Source organism: Idiotropiscis lumnitzeri, chromosome 1 (assembly GCF_059441095.1).
Source record: "Idiotropiscis lumnitzeri isolate Australia: NSW breed Sydney's pygmy pipehorse chromosome 1, RoL_Ilum_1.0, whole genome shotgun sequence".
In the NCBI taxonomy this organism is placed as follows: Eukaryota; Metazoa; Chordata; class Actinopteri; order Syngnathiformes; family Syngnathidae; genus Idiotropiscis; species Idiotropiscis lumnitzeri.
The window spans coordinates 34,466,843-34,479,239 of NC_142391.1; the positions used below are offsets into that span (position 1 = coordinate 34,466,843).

At 41.4% G+C, this 12,397-nt stretch overlaps 1 protein-coding gene across 2 annotated transcripts; it reads left to right on the forward strand.

Annotated features, from left to right (window-relative positions):
• Nucleotides 1-1,064: 1,064 nt before the first annotated feature.
• On the forward strand, nucleotides 1,065-11,876 carry LOC148344376 (uncharacterized). 2 transcript variants are annotated; one of them, XM_088305715.1, is made up of 12 exons: nucleotides 1,065-1,240; nucleotides 1,862-1,973; nucleotides 2,486-2,579; nucleotides 3,962-4,016; nucleotides 5,726-5,866; nucleotides 5,946-6,106; nucleotides 6,206-6,304; nucleotides 6,987-7,132; nucleotides 7,274-7,445; nucleotides 7,734-7,846; nucleotides 10,251-10,338; nucleotides 10,745-11,876. In XM_088305715.1, the coding sequence occupies exons 1-12, from the start codon at nucleotides 1,129-1,131 to the stop codon at nucleotides 10,796-10,798; spliced, it is 1,347 nt and encodes a 448-aa protein (XP_088161841.1). In that variant the 5' UTR covers nucleotides 1,065-1,128; the 3' UTR covers nucleotides 10,799-11,876. The 2 variants fall into 2 exon arrangements, with proteins under 2 accessions (XP_088161841.1, XP_088161842.1); XM_088305716.1 differs by lacking the exon at nucleotides 7,734-7,846.
• Nucleotides 11,877-12,397: the final 521 nt, after the last annotated feature.

Genomic DNA, 12,397 nt, shown 5'->3' on the forward strand with positions numbered 1-12,397 from the left:
TCCTCTTTCCTATGTATTAAAACAATAACATCAAACCAGATTTAGGCGGATAGGCATTACAATAACGCAAGCATGAGATCCAATAAGAGTTGCAACAAAAATGATAATTTCTCACCAGAAAGACGATAATATTGCAAAAAAACAAAACAAAAATAGTCAAGTTAATGAAAATGAGTTATTCGATTCAATAAGCGAGCAGTATGGAAAAAGGGGCCCACGTTTGTAATTCTGAACTTTGGGGTTTAAATTTCAGCTTTGGGGTCATTCCATATTAAATCACAACAAAAAAACAAGCAGATTTTAATCAAACTTGGTGAATCTTTTGATAGTAATGACACAACACAAAATCTAAAATTTTTGTTCAGTCGGAGCAGGGTTTTGGGAGCTACGGCCCATCGAATTTTATTTTTTTGCAACAGGGGGCCTGGCTACCCTCCTTTGAACCCTTATATTTCAGTACTGGTCAATCCTGGGCAATGGATCCTCATTGCTGCTGAACAAAATATTTTACATCTCTGAAACTTTTATGTTTTAGAAGGGTGGTCGGGGGCCGATATTTTTTATGAATAAGGCGGGAGGGTCGAGGCGGGAAGGGTACAGAAATCGCAGCCGAAGGGCAGGGGTCTGACCGCAAAAAAGGGTCAAGTGAAAAGCTCTGATGATCTAGTAGTATGAATGACAAGTGGTGGATACACAGATAATAGCTTCTGCTATCCGGTGGAGGACCATATAATTGTTCTACTTTTCACTGTATGTCGCAGGCATAGATAAAATCGCAAAGACACATTGATTGAAGTCCACAAAGGAAGGCTATAGATTTGTTTCAAACCCATAAACTTCAAACTTTGAGGCATGTAGTCACCAATCGTCCACCTTTCTAATTTACTAAATTCAGGTTCAATGCATTTATTCGTTTTTTTTTTAATGTCGGGCACCAAAAGATGCCCACAATTTAGTCATTTCGTCAAGCACAGTCGGATGTAATGAGAATATGCGACCACAGGGCGGCGTGCTTGTCTCTGTTGAAATCATGCGTTGTGTAACACTGAAAGCCTTCCCCGGTCCCGGCTGAGCGGAGTCGCGCGTCAACTGGCTACTGCTGCCCAAGTGCCCGTGACCCGGTTTGTCATGGCGGCCAGAAAGCCTCGCTCGGTGGCCAACCCATTGGAGTCCGCTATCACTTCACCGAGTGAGAGGATACTGAAAGAATGCCACAGTTTGTATGTCGACAGCGAAAACGGTAAATTACTTGGAGCTAAGTTTGCGCAATAAACATGAACAGGTAGTCGTTTACTATATTAGATATGCAATTTAAAAAAATATATATATATATATTCGCTGCTTAAGTTAGTGGTATACCACAAATACTTTTCCAAAGAAAGTATGTCTCTGCAGTTGTGCCTGCATGTGGCATTTGACATTGGACACTGGTCCTCTAAAGTGGCTGTCACTGCACTTTGACTCATGTGAGAATCTAGAGCTGGCGAGTTAGATTAGCTCTTTTTAAATATATTGAATATCAGCGATTCAAGTATAAAATGGAGATGTTAATATAAAAATACAGTTTGAGTGTTCCAAGTTCAATGGGGATTTCACAGTTTCTATTCTTAACTCAAATGCCACTTGTGTTACATTAATATTGTCTATGACAGCCCTCCACCATAACCTCACAACAATCCAAATTTGGACTTTATACCTTCACAAATACCTCTAATTTTGCAGGCGCCTTTCACCTTTATAAATATCTGTATGGCTGTAATTTGAGTGACTGTCCTGTCAAACGACTTGTGTACAATGAAGATGCTCATTTATTCCAACACGGTCCAAATGAGTACTTTATGGTTGCATGTTTCTCTTCCAGGCTTAGTCAAAATTGCCAGCAGCCTTGGAGTGCAACTCCTGCCCCCCAGAAAGAAGATCATTGTGATGATCATGGGGAACCACTCTGCAGGGAAGAGCTCCTTCATTAACTGGTAAGATTCAATGTCAGCCCATCCTGGAATAACTGTGTTATGCGCTTAGGCATGTGTGTCAAATTCCAGTCTTGGAGGGCCGCTTTCCTGCATGCTTTCAATCTCTCCCAGCTGCAACACACCTGATTCAAATGATCAGCTCATCATCATGCTTTGAAAAAGCCTGATTAGTATCCTGCTCATTTGAATCAAAAGAGGCCTACTAGGAACGGAATTTGACACCTGTGCTCTTAGGTGTTCAATAAGCGAGTCATGTTTGACTTCTTTCTATTGTTTGTTTTTATTCATTTAATAATGAACATTGTGACAAATATATTTGTGAAATTGATTGACATCCCAAATATTTGTATTTCGAACGTGAGCACAATCACGTAATTATAATTTTACATTTGGAATCTAATTATGAATGTATAAAATGTTTGGTAGCATCCGTCCTAAAAAGCACAGCCTTCAAATCCTGCGGAAGGTAACCTAAACATTGAGCATATCTGAAGTGTTTGCTTTCTTTTCAGGTATGTAGAAGAGCACATCCAAAAAACTGGTGTTGCCATTGAAACACAGGGCTTCACATTCATCACAAGTGGGCGTAAAAGAGAATCACTGACGGTAAGAAGTGAATGAAACACTGACAAGCATGAAGGAATGCTTCAATACAGCTTGTTGTTGTGAAATTTGTACATCTCTTGTGAAGGTTGATGAAGCGTTCCTTTCATTATTTGCCTGTATTAGCAACGTAAGATTTCTCCAAAATGACAGTCTGTCAAAATGTTAAGTCTGGTTGGAATGACCACTTTAACCTGAGTACGATGCACAAAAAATATAGAAAATCAGATGATGGCTTCAGTAGAAATTGAGTTTTTGTCTTGGAATAAAACTTTCAAATTTCTGCGTGATATTGCCTTTGTTTTGGCAATGGAACAATGGCAGGCCAATCAGGATCTTTGTTTGACATACAAAGCTGTAAGAAAATACAACCTCAAAGGTCTACTCAAATATAGAAAATGCACAAGAACATAACAAGAAAGGCTTCCATCACTGGACGCTGCTACTACACTGTTACTACTTTGTTACTACACTGTTGTCATGTTGACTGTTAAAATAGGCAATCTGGAGTTGCCATAGAAATGAAAGACACACTCTAATCCTTATTGCAAGACAGCGTATCCACCCCTTTTTCCTCTTAATTCTAAAACCCCTACTTGAAACCATAAACATGTTAATCTTTTACATGATGGGATGTAGGTAACTGATGGTGTAGTGCAGGGGGCTTCAATTCAGGCCGCTGCGCTGCCTGTTTTCCATCGCTCCCTGCCGCAACACACCTGATTCAAATGATCAGAATCGTTAGCCAGCTTCTGCAGACCTTGCTGATTATCCGATCATTTGAATCAGGCATCTTGCAGCGGGGAAAGATGGAGAACAGGAAGGATTCCAGCCCTGTCGGCACCGGATGGAAGGCCCCTGGTGTAGCTGTACTCACGCCTGACTTGTGTGCAGGCAGCGTGGGTTCAGTTCCCATTCAGTGACCGGGTGAATGTGAGTGCGACTGTGAAGGGTTGTTCGTCCATCTATGTGCCCTGCAACTGTCAACTGGGAAAGGCTCCAGCACCGTGCGACCCAGAACAGGATAAGTAGTGATGAGCTACAGCTGTTGTGAAAGTGCTATGTAAAAAGTGCTGTTGTATAAAAGCAGGCAGTCCCCCCGATGTGACAGATTAAATAGTTTTATGTGTCCAAAACATGAGTAAAACCTAATACACACATTTAGCCGCATATTGACAGAGTATAAAGTGACTCAGCAAGCACCTTCTTTATGTGCATATATTCTCCCGCTGCGGTTTAGAAGAGGAAAACGAATAATTAGTAGTGGAAGCACTCACAGCAGAGAGGGCTGGCTGCTCAGAAAACTACTGAAGATCAATTCTCTCTCTCTCGCTCTCTCTCTCTCGCTCGCACTCTCTTTCTCTCTCTTGCTGTCTTTTTCACAGGGGAATGCAACATTACATCTCTACCCCCATTTTCGACCACTCCTTGAGTTCAGAGGTAAGCTTTGTTATAGTGTTAATAGAATACATTCAACCCATACATTGGATCAATAGATAGACTGATGTGTCAGATTTTTACAAGTTTTGGTGATTTTAGAAGAAATAGTTTTGACTTGCGTTAAAAAAAAAAAAAATCCAGACAATTGTTCTCCATGCGTCAGCTGTGGTCCAGAGCCTGGGAATGGCGAGGCGGTTGTGTCAGGGAGTGACGAGGTTGGGATGCATGGGTGGGGAGGGTAAAGGAGGGTGGGGGCGGTGATGTATGTCTGTGCAGTGAGATTGAAGACTTACTGGGTGCTGGCAGAATCGTCAGAGAAACGCGGCGGTGGGGACAGGCAAGACGAGCTGCTGAGATATGCCCAACCGTCCGAGACAGTACAGCATAGCACCGCTCCTTGATCCGGAACTTTGCCACGCTGACAGATCTGCTCTGGAATACAAGCATGCTTTTTATTTTAACCTCAATGCGTCCGCTTGGAAACACCCTATAGAATGAATATGTTTACTGTGCAGAGCAACTGAGGATGACTCATCAGAAATGCAGTATAGGTCCTCATGGGAGAAACTGCTGATTATTTAATTTGGGATATTCCTTAATATCATGTGTTTTACTTCTCTCAGGAGTTTATTTTACTATTCTTATCAGTAAATGTATCTCATTGGACCTACCTCGTCCAAGAAGTTCTCTCTCTGTGTTATTGCAGCATCACACACAGGATCTGTGGGGGCAACTTTGACACTTACAAGCCCTTGAGAAAAGTAGCAGCCGTTGATGATGCTTTCCTTGTTTCCTTTTTTTCTCTTTAAGGAGTTGAGGAATGTTGATATTCCATATTTGTAAAGTGGGAGTTTGTGCATATTTTGGACATCTGTTCATTGGTCTTATCTTAAATAATATTCTTCGCAGAAGCACAATTGTCTTGCTAGGTCACGTACAAGCAGGATGCTGCATGCAGAATATTTCTGTTCGCCTTTGTGCTAGCTGATGGATGTATTGATATGGTGGCTATGCTGAAGTGTTCAACAGAGGAATGCTAATGTGACACCGGTATCTCTGCTGTGTGCAGTACAAGGATGTAATTTGTGTAGCCTCTTAACACCTGCTTCATTTTGTGTGTCCGTGTGTGTTCGTTTGTGTAAAGGGACTGTGTCAATAGTCGTGAGAGGGGGTGTGTGTGTGTGTGTGTGTGTGTGTGTGTGTGTGTGTGCTAGGTACGTCTCAATAGTGGTCCTGTTCTGGTGGGTGTATCGAAATCTCAGTGCGTTGCCTCACAGTCGTTCTTCACTGGCTAGCTTTATGTCCCACGCCCTACGCTAAAGCTGCCAGTTGAAGAGCTGTTGTGTGTAACCATGACAACAGACTTCTCTACACAGGGGATGGTGAAAAACTGACATGGCAAATTCATTTGCAGGATGTGTTGAAATTGTTGTTGCACATTTTATCTTCCTGGAATTTATAACATGATGTATATATATATATATGTATATATATGTATATATATGTGTGTGTATATATATATATATATATATATATATATATGTGTGTATATATATATATATATATATGTGTGTGTATATATATATATATATATATATATGTGTGTATATATATGTATGTATATATGCATGTATATATATGTGTATATATGTGTATATATACATGTATATATATATATGTATATATATATATATATTGTGATATTCCAGGTGTTATGGACTACTTGTCTGCAGAGATCTCCACATCCAAGCAGAAGAAATTCAGCCTTGTGACCTTTGTGGACACACCTGGTTTGGTGGACGGGGACATGATTTACCCTTTTAATGTGAACAGCGCCATCACATGGCTGGGTAAGTCTGCTTAGCAACATGTGGTCACTGTATGTTTGAAACTGAGGTGAGATTGTTGCTCTCTTCTATTTCTGTGCAGGAGAACAGTCGGATCTGATATTTGTATTCTTCGATCCGATGGGACAGGCCTTGTGCAAGCGCACACTGAACATTGTGGAGAAACTGAGTGAGAAATGTGGGGACAAGCTGCTGTTCTACCTCAGCAAGGCTGATGAAGCTGGCAGGGAAACAGATCGACAGGTATCCGAAAAGACAAAGTCTCCTTTTTCATTGAGGTGATAACCAAAATTTCAACTGAACACAGGCAAAATACAAACAGTATATATATTTTTTTGGTAGAGAGTGATGATGCAGATTGTCCAGGAATTGTGCCGCCGCCCAGGTCTCAACAAATGTGGTTTTGAAATGCCAACAATATATATCCCCAACCCACAGAAGGTAAACTTCAATCTACATTGTTTCCTGCAATACATGGAATCATGTTATATGTCCACTCATCGTCCAAACCACCTGCACAAATAAGAATCACATCCACACAGACAATAACGCTACACTTGCACTGAAAGGCCTCCACTTGGCTCTATTATCTTTGACAAGGCAGACTTTTTTGATAGAGCTCATGCATTGTCAGGTCGCTCAGTGTAAATAATAAAACACAATTGTTTAAATTTGTTAGTATTATAACTAATTTTATTTGTTTTATTAGTCTTAAACTCAGATTTGGGTCTCAGTCTAAATCTCAGATGTGAGTCTGTCTATGATCTGAAATCCAGGTTCCAGCTGTCCTACAGGTTTGAAATGCATTGATTATTCTGGAATGTGATCCATTTCCTGGTGACTGCTGATGCCTAGAACAAGATGATTCATATTTTGTAATAAGTGTCGAGCACAGGGGGTTGTAAACTAGTGCCACTGCTCAGCCACCTTTGACAGTGGCCAGGAAGTATTGCACCATGATGACTTAGAGCCACAGAGATCTAACCATCCTCCATCTCAACCGGACCATCAAGTGCACCTTCTGCCTTGAAAAGGCTACAGCACATCACTCTTAGACGTTCCTCTATCAGATGAAAATGAATACCAAGTTGAACGTTGGCTTTTTTTTTTTTTTTCTCACCAGCCAAGCCGCTGTGTGAACCAGATTGACGGCGTATGTCAGACCATCGAAAAGACAATTAACCAAGCTGTGCAGAGGACGTTGGACCAGTTGGAAAAAGACTGTGATTTAATTTGCTCCACCATCAGCAACCGACTACAACAGGACAGGTGAAGCATGTCAACTACAACATGACATGGTTATATAACCCATTCAGTTTATTGACAGCTTTGTCAAATGTGCAATAGATAAGTTTTAACTATATACATGTTGAGTATACATAATATTGAATTCTTTTTCTGCATCTGCAGGACTGATGCCACTTACAACAAAAGTGTCCGCCTGAACTCGTTTGTGTGCGGTGCTTTGGGAGTGTTCCTTCCTCTTCTCTTCATCCTTAGTTTCATTGTGAGCACCTTTTCTAAAGAGCAGCTGAGTGAGCTGATGGGAGAAGGGCCAGCACAAAACCTTTCAATCTGCACTGTGAGTCCTCTCCCTCATCATCACCATACGTCCATTAGGAACATTGCATTGTCTGATGACCGCATTCTAAGAATCAAAAACTCTCTTTCAAATAGCTACATTAAATTAAAAAAAAAACATAAAACACCTCTGAGTATGCTGCAGTTTAGTTTCATTCTGCCAAACCACAATAAACAACATACATGTCTAAATGAATACCTCACTGATAATGTTAATTCAAATTAAGTGTTGCAACTTTGCTCATGCACAGTTATACCTCTGTCATTTTCCGCCATATCCACCTCGCAGGGAATAGTGATGTACTTATGGGACTGGATACCAGAAGATGGGCAAGTTGTGTTTGTACTGCTCTTTGGAGCTTTTTGCTACCTCCTACTTTTCCTTGCCAAACATTTTTCTGGGTAAGTCTTTACCACAAACGGTTGCATGAATAGAAATAGCACAAATGTGTATATACAGTAATACCCTGGTTATCGCGGTTAATGGGGACCGAGACCACCCGCGAAAACTGAAAATCCGCGAAGTAGCGGCGCACCTTCAAAAATGCTTAAAAAAAAAAAAATATATATATATATATATATGGGTAGAGAGAGAGAGAGTGAAATTCATGTTATAACAAAAAAAACCAAATTATTATTAAAACTTATTTTTTTATTCTCCAGCCATTATTTTCGTATTTATTCAATTACTTCTTTTTGCATTTATTTAATTACTTCGACTTTTACCTGCTGGTACGCTGTCCGGTGTGCCCTGTGAATGTTATGATCCTCCAGCAGAGCTGGAGGATTGAACAGGACTCTCCAAACGCAGACCCGGGAAAAAAGGGTGGTGAGACAAAGATATTTATTATAATCACAATATAGTCAGTGTAATCAGCGCGTCTCGCAGCAGCTGACGAGACGATCGCTGGAGGAACGCCCACACAGCTGAAAAAACAAAAACACACGCGGCATGACAGGCACGGATCATGACAGGCACGGATCATGACAGGCACGGATCGTGACAGGCACGGATCATGACAGGCACGGATCATGACTGTGAAATGAAAGGTGGCATTCTTCATTTATTTATTTATTCATTCATAACTGACAGCCTCGCGCTCCGCCGGTGCCCGGGCGGCAGGTGCTCCTCTTCGGCTTACTGTGACGCGAGCATGCCCTCCTCCTCGGGAGCTTCCATTCGGTTAAACTTAGGGGCCGCTTGGCACCGCCCGTGCCCGGGGAAGGTGCTCATCTACGGCTTAACTGCCACGCACGCCGGCCGGAGCTCTGATACGGTCCGAACCGCGCGAAACGTCGCCACAAATCGTGTCCGGGGGAACCTGCTCTTCTTCGTCTACTCTCTTCTTCGTCCACTCTCCTCTTCGGCGCACGCCGGCCGTCTAACCGCTTCAGCGCCCCCTTGTGCCGCTCGGCGAAACTACAATGCCCCCGAATATTTTTTAGACCCGCGAAGCACTGAACCCGCGAAAGGTGAACCGCGAAGTAGCGGGGTTTCACTGTATATATATATATATATATGGGTAGAGAGAGAGAGAGTGAAATTCATGTTATAACAAAAAAAACCAAATTATTATTAAAACTTATGTTTTTATTCCCCAGCCATTATTTTCATATTTATTCAATTACTTCTTTTTGTATTTATTTAATTACTTCGACTTTTACCTGCTGGTACGCTGTCCGGTGTGCCCTGTGAATGTTATGATCCTCCAACAGAGCTGGAGGTTTGAGCAGGACTCTCCAAACGCAGACACGGGGAAAAAAGGTGGTGATACAAAGATATTTATTATAATCACAATATAGTTAGTGTAATCAGCGCGTCTCGCAGCACGAGACGATCGCTGGAGGAACGCCCACACAGCTGAAAAAACAAAAACGCACGCGGCATGACAGGCACGGATCATGACAGTGAAATGAAAGGAGGCATTCTTCATTTATTTATTTATTCATTCATAACTGACAGTCTCGCCCTCCGCCGGTGCCCGGGCGGAAGGTGCTCCGATTCGGCTTACTGTGACGCGAGCATGCCCTCCTCCTCCGGAGCTTCCATTCGGTTAAACTTAGGGGCCGCTTGACACCGCCCGGGCCCGGGGAAGGTGCTCCTCTTCGGCTCAACTGCCACGCACGCGGGCCGGAGCTCTGGTACCGTCCGAACCGCGCGAAACGTCGCCACCAATCGTGTCCGGGGGAACTTGTTCTTCTTCGTCCACTCTCTTCTTCGTCCACTCTCCTCTTCGGCGCACGCCGGCCGTCTAACCGCTCTAGCGCCCCCTCGTGCCGCTCCGCGAAACTACAATGCCCCCAAATATTTTTTAGACCCGCGAAGCACTGAAGCCGCGAAAGGTGAACCGCGAAGTAGCGGGGTATTACTGTATATATATATATATATCTATATATATATATATATATATATATATATATATATATATATATATATATATATAATGTATGTGTGTGTGTGTGTGTGTGTATATATATATGTATGTGTATATATATATGTGTGTGTATATATATATATATATATATATATATATATATATATATCAGGGGTGGTACAACTTAAGATTTTGCAAATGAGGGATGCCACTACAATTGGTCGGGAGTCCACTGTGTTCCCTCCCATAATGGCTCAACCACCTCCGTACGCCCAATTCTACCGACGTAGAAAACCATAATTAGCAACTAGCCGATGTCACGCTCGAAACATTGTGGAGTAGTAAAGTCTACACATCGAATAGTCAACCTTTTCATGCCATTATTACATACACATAACTTAATTTAATTGTAAGTCTGCCTCATCTTCTAGGCAAAGGTACAAGACTTTAACAAAGAAGGAGAAGAGAACAATGACTGAGTACAGTGATTACATCCTGGATGTCGTGAAAACCAAGAAGGTAGGACTATTCCCACTTCTACTACGCTAAACATTGACAATTATGTATTATAATTGATGTGAACGGGGAAGGTAAGTAATCCTCAGCTTTTTTATGGTCTTTTGGCTTCTTGCAGGCAATTGGCATTAAAGCCCATAATTTCACTTCTTCCACAGCTGTAATAAACACGTATTTATTATTTATTAACATATGGTACTGCGAAGACTGCAAAGAGTTTCATTGTAACTAATCTCATTGATCAACCTGATGCTCTTTTCCAACAGCATTTTTGGTACATATACATATATATCATAAACATTTGGTTGATGCATGGTGTAATAACTTGTGGTAGACTGCGACTGTGCTTTTTTATACGTATCCACCTCATAAAAAGGAACATAAGTCTTACATTTCATTTACTCCACAGGGTAAATTGTATGAATGGTATCTCCAACAATGTGCTGCGGAATATGACCTTTGACCCTGGGTAAGATCAATGTTCTTCACATGAGTATGCATATCTGGAAGGTCAGTTGTTTGGACAAAAGATGAAACAGTGGGAAGTTTGTGACGTTACTGACAATCATTTACCAAACAACACAACCAAGAGTGTTGTGGTGTTTTAGATATTAGGATGTGCCTTTGCTGTTCAGTATAGTGACGAGACTGTGATTATTGTCATTTAATGAACGGAAAACAAATGTGAATATGTGCACTTCATAAATGTAGCTGGTTTACAAATGCACTTCATTCATTCAAAGATTTTACCTACTGACAGGCTGCAAAATAAATCTGTTCTTAAGCCTTACTGCACTGTCCCGTTGTGTTCTCCTTGGAAGACACTGTAATATGTTTTTTTTTTTTTTGAACCAACGCAATATGCTATTTTAATAAGCAATGGTGGCATAGTAGATGGGCATTATTGTTGTCACTTTTCATACCAATAAATACTCCTGCTATTTTTATCTCTATGAATGTACTGTATAAACAATATTGCATTGTATCCCACTCGTGCCACAACTTATACACAATGTAATGAGCTCCAATTTAAGGGCTGTACCAGCAAAAGTCTGTTTACAAAAAGAATCATGTTCCATTTTCATTGACACTTTCAAGGATGTTTGTTTATTAATGCGATTGCAGTTTGCGATATTGAATTATACTGAGAGCTTTTATTCTCATGCATTATTTTGATTACTTCATTAAATGTGACTGGTGCGAAATATTAGGAACATTGCTCTGATAAACGTTTCTTGAAGGAATTGGCCTAATACCTCCCTTTTATTAAAACGGAGTGTTTCCGTGTATACTCGTACAATTCCAAGGGTCTAGTGTAGAGAGTGTGGCAGACAAGTTATTCATAAAACACTTTGATCATTTTTATAATATACATTTTAATATGTTCTGTCAATAATGACACTTAATTAAAATACCAGTGATATATATTACAATCTATGATATACAGTGAACCCTCGGTTATCGCGGTTAATGGGAACCGAGACCACCCGCGAAAACTGAAAATCTGCGAAGTAGCGGCGCACCTTCAAAAATGCTTAAAAAAAAAAAGTGCGAAGTAGCGGCGCACCTTCAAAAATGCTTAAAAAATATATATATATATACGAGTAGAGAGAGAGTGAAATTCATGTTATAACACAAAAACAAAACAAAATTATTAAAACTTATTTTTTATTCCCCAGCCATTATTTTTGTATTTATTCAATTACTTCTTTTTGTATTTATTTAATTACTTCGACTTTTACCTGCTGGTACGCCGTCCGGTGTGCCCTGGCATTCTTCATTTATTTATTCATTTATTCATTCATAACTGACAGCCTCGCGCTCCGCTCATGCCCGGGCGGAAGGTGTTCCTCTTCGGCTTAACTGCCACGCACGCCGGCCGGTCTCCTCCGGAGCTCTCGCACGGTCCCGAGCGAAGCGAAATGTCGCCACGCTAGTGCCCGGGCGGAAGTTGTTCCTCTACGGCTTAACTGCCACGCACGCCAGCCTCCTCCGGAGCTCTGGTACGGTCCGAACCGCGCGAGACGTCGCCCCAAATCGTGCCCGGGGGAACGTGCTCTTC